At 39.7% G+C, this 3,314-nt stretch overlaps 1 protein-coding gene across 1 annotated transcript; it reads right to left on the minus strand.

Moving 5' to 3' along the window:
• Positions 1-351: 351 nt before the first annotated feature.
• LOC112080074 (tryptophan--tRNA ligase, cytoplasmic-like) lies at positions 352-2,632 on the minus strand. The gene is made up of 5 exons (XM_024145850.2): positions 2,544-2,632; positions 1,802-1,933; positions 1,116-1,323; positions 697-805; positions 352-493 (listed from the first exon to the last, which is right to left on the minus strand). Exons 2-5 carry the CDS (start codon positions 1,913-1,915, stop codon positions 370-372), a joined length of 555 nt encoding a protein of 184 aa, XP_024001618.1. The 5' UTR covers positions 1,916-1,933; positions 2,544-2,632; the 3' UTR covers positions 352-369.
• Between the last annotated feature and the right edge of the window lie 682 nt (positions 2,633-3,314).

A 3,314-nucleotide genomic window follows, 5' to 3' on the forward strand; every position in this document is an offset into this window, starting at 1 on the left:
CAGGGATGTACCATAGTGTAGGGCTGGGACAAAAGGTCAGGGATGTACCATAGTGTAGGGCTGGGACAAAAGGTCAGGGATGTACCATAGTGTAGGGCTGGGACAAAAGGTCAGGGACAAAAGGTCAGGGATGTACCATAGTGTAGGGAGAACTTTAGGTGGTTCTTAATGGTGTCAAGTCCATCTCACTAATACTAATCAGGGTTGGGGTCAATTCCATTTTAATTCCAGTCAATTCAGGAAGTACACTGGATGTCCAATTCTCTTCTATGCTTTTCACAAAAAAAAACTCTGAATTTGGTTTACTTTCTGAATTGACTGGAAGGGAAATGGAATTGATCCCAACCCTGGCTACTTATACTGACAGACTCACTTTGTGAAGATGAAAGGGATGAGGTGGCCCATGTGCAAGGCCTCTGAGGAGGGTCCTCTGCCCGTGTAGAGGTAGAAAGACTTGTTCTTCTCATACGCGTCCAGAACCTGGTGCATATCTCTGGAAAAAGACAAACAACAGAGTTACAGCATATGACACATCCTAAAATGCCCCCAAGACAAGATGAGAGCCGATTAAGACTAGATGTTTACTACGTGGTATCAATTGCTCATGCTCAATCCCAGACAGATAGACATAAAAGGCAGATGGGCAGACAGACCACCCTCTAGAGTACATTCAAATAACTGACTAGCATAACTGACCTGTGAGAGAAGAAGATTCCTCGGCGTAAAAAKCGGTGTGCRTTCTGTCCCGAGACTCTCTCTATTCTGTCCACCAGCTCTTGGTCAATCTTGCTACTGCCAAACCTCACTGAAAAGAAACGTCAGTACACAATTTACCCATACCATTAATTATGCTCTGACTAAATAAAAAAAAAGAGTTGGACATTAGATAACGTCCATGTGTTTGAAGCAAGTTTACAGCAACGTGTGAGATATTTGACATATCTCACATAAAGGCTCACTAATTTTCAGAGGCCCAACTCCTAACTTGAAGATTCATACATAACTCGGACAATTCTTCCATCAATGCATGATTTACACATTTGTCAAGTGAAGCGTGTGCTGTGTATAAATTCGGATTCTGCCCAGAGATCTAACATTATGCTTTCCCCTCTGACCTATCAGCTTGTCGTAGTCTACTCCTTTAGCGTTGGTGGTGGAGACGTTCCAGGGGTCGACCATGTCCTCCCCATCTGCAGCTGGCCCGTTGTCTTGTGAAACAGAGCATTCTGAGGGTGGACATCCAGTCTTGTAGTCCTGACCTGTTACCTGCTTGTAGTCCACTTTTAGCTTCAGCAGCAACTGTACAGCAGCATCAATATCAGCCTGCAATCCAAAAACAATATAAGATAAAAGGTGTTACAATAACATCACGGTGTCTCATTATCATGGTCATGGAATAATTCACTATACGAAGACAATATGACCAGTGTTGTATCGTGACTGTATTGCACAACACTTAGCAACTTATTATGACATGATACAGTATAAAAACACACTGGTTGTGTTTTTAACTAATAGAAATCATCCCCATGTGAAGATATTTGTAAATATGTATATGTTATAGGCACTTAGTTTTATATTAGTTGTAGCAGTAGTTTGTTAGTTGTAGGCCTATTATTAGTTTTACAACTTTTTTATGCCGTTTTAATTGTATTTCATTGTTATTATTGGACCGTTAGTATATGCCATATTATTCTTGTTACTAAGTATTGTATTTTTTGGGGGACACTTGAAAACGAGATGGTTTCATCTCAATTTTATCCTGCAAAAATAAATGGAATAAATAAATCTAAAAGCTCACTTTTGCAGCCTTTTCTGTTTTCAGAGTTCGGACTGTGTCTCCTTGTGATGTTAGTTTCTCATATAGGTCCATTGGGGTCATATCCCCAGCCCCGTCTCCCAGACAGTCTGTCATCTTCACCTTGGTCAGAACCTAAGAGATACAAGATTGTGTGACACAATTTCATATACAGTAGTTTACGTCAAGTAGCATACATGCCATTGCATTAGTTAACAAGCTATCTAGTATGTCTTGTCATAAGATGACATTTTGCATGGTAAAGATAAGGCCAGGATTTTCATTTCCCTATGCTAGGGAAAGTAGCTAGCTAATCTTGGTTAACTCAGCACTAAAATCTCCGGAATTTGTTCAGTAGTCTGTCCACTAAAATGACTAGCTACCTAATGTACGGGGTATTTAAAATCAACAAAACACACATTGCTGTCAAGGGTGGTTTGAAATAATTTCCACAAAGAACAGCAATGGATATCTAGTTTTGCTTTGGTCCATGAAGCCACCTGAACAGAAAGGAAGGTTGTTGTGATTCAAGAACCACTCTCTCCACTGCTAAAGCTAGCTTAGCATGGTGGTTAGCCCATATGTTTGCCATAACGTTGTTCTGATCTACTCTACCACGCCATGACAGTGGCTTTCGGGTGATAGGATGTTTTTTAAATAAACACGAGTGCATCAAAGGAAATACTCAAAATATTTTAGATTTTTAAATATTCCAAATGTTTCAAAATAATTCAAATGCACGCACCTTTCAGATTCTATGACACCGGTAAAATCAACTCATTCCACTTGCGTCAGCCTGCTTGTTGGCTGGGAAGTGTTCAGGGCAAATGTATCCCCTAACAAACAAATAGTTGATCTATTCAGTTCCACTGTGAATTTATTTACCGTAATAAGAGAGGTTATACGATTGTTGTCATGTCAAAGAGAAAATCCAGTTACTTCGAATGAGAAGGACATAAAGAGAAATGCATAAACGACAATGTAAGTCTGTTTAAAACGTCGACGGTGCTTGTCGGAATTGTTTTGGTTCGGACTGACTGATTTCAAAATAAAAGTTGTCAAGCGCTGTGCGCTAAAGTAAAGAGCTTGAGATATAATTACAACTTTTATTTCGAAGATGTGGATCATTGGGTTCCTGCACAGGCGTCACACATTTGGAACTGGACAAAATTGATGACCTACATACATTTACTGTACTTTCTCCTGAACCACTGAATTGTAAGTAGCGTTAGCTACTGCTATTATCCCCACGTCATGGTACTAGTGACATATATGTTGTAGTGGCATATCTGCTATAGACACAGGAAGATATTGCTATGCAGCTTCTTGGTTGAGTTACAAAGCGAGCTAACTACTGTGGGTTAGCCATAGAGCCAGAGATTTTTTATAACTAACCCATAGCTCATTGTTCGACTGTATCTTGTAAAGGGTTGCGTCAATCAAATCTGGTATCAGGATAAAATGTGATTCAGAGTCACCGAATATACTTTAAGTATTTTTATTTAACACAAGCGAT

The sequence above is a fragment of the Salvelinus sp. IW2-2015 genome, unplaced genomic scaffold (genome assembly GCF_002910315.2).
Source record: "Salvelinus sp. IW2-2015 unplaced genomic scaffold, ASM291031v2 Un_scaffold11467, whole genome shotgun sequence".
NCBI classification, from domain to species: domain Eukaryota; kingdom Metazoa; phylum Chordata; class Actinopteri; order Salmoniformes; family Salmonidae; genus Salvelinus; species Salvelinus sp. IW2-2015.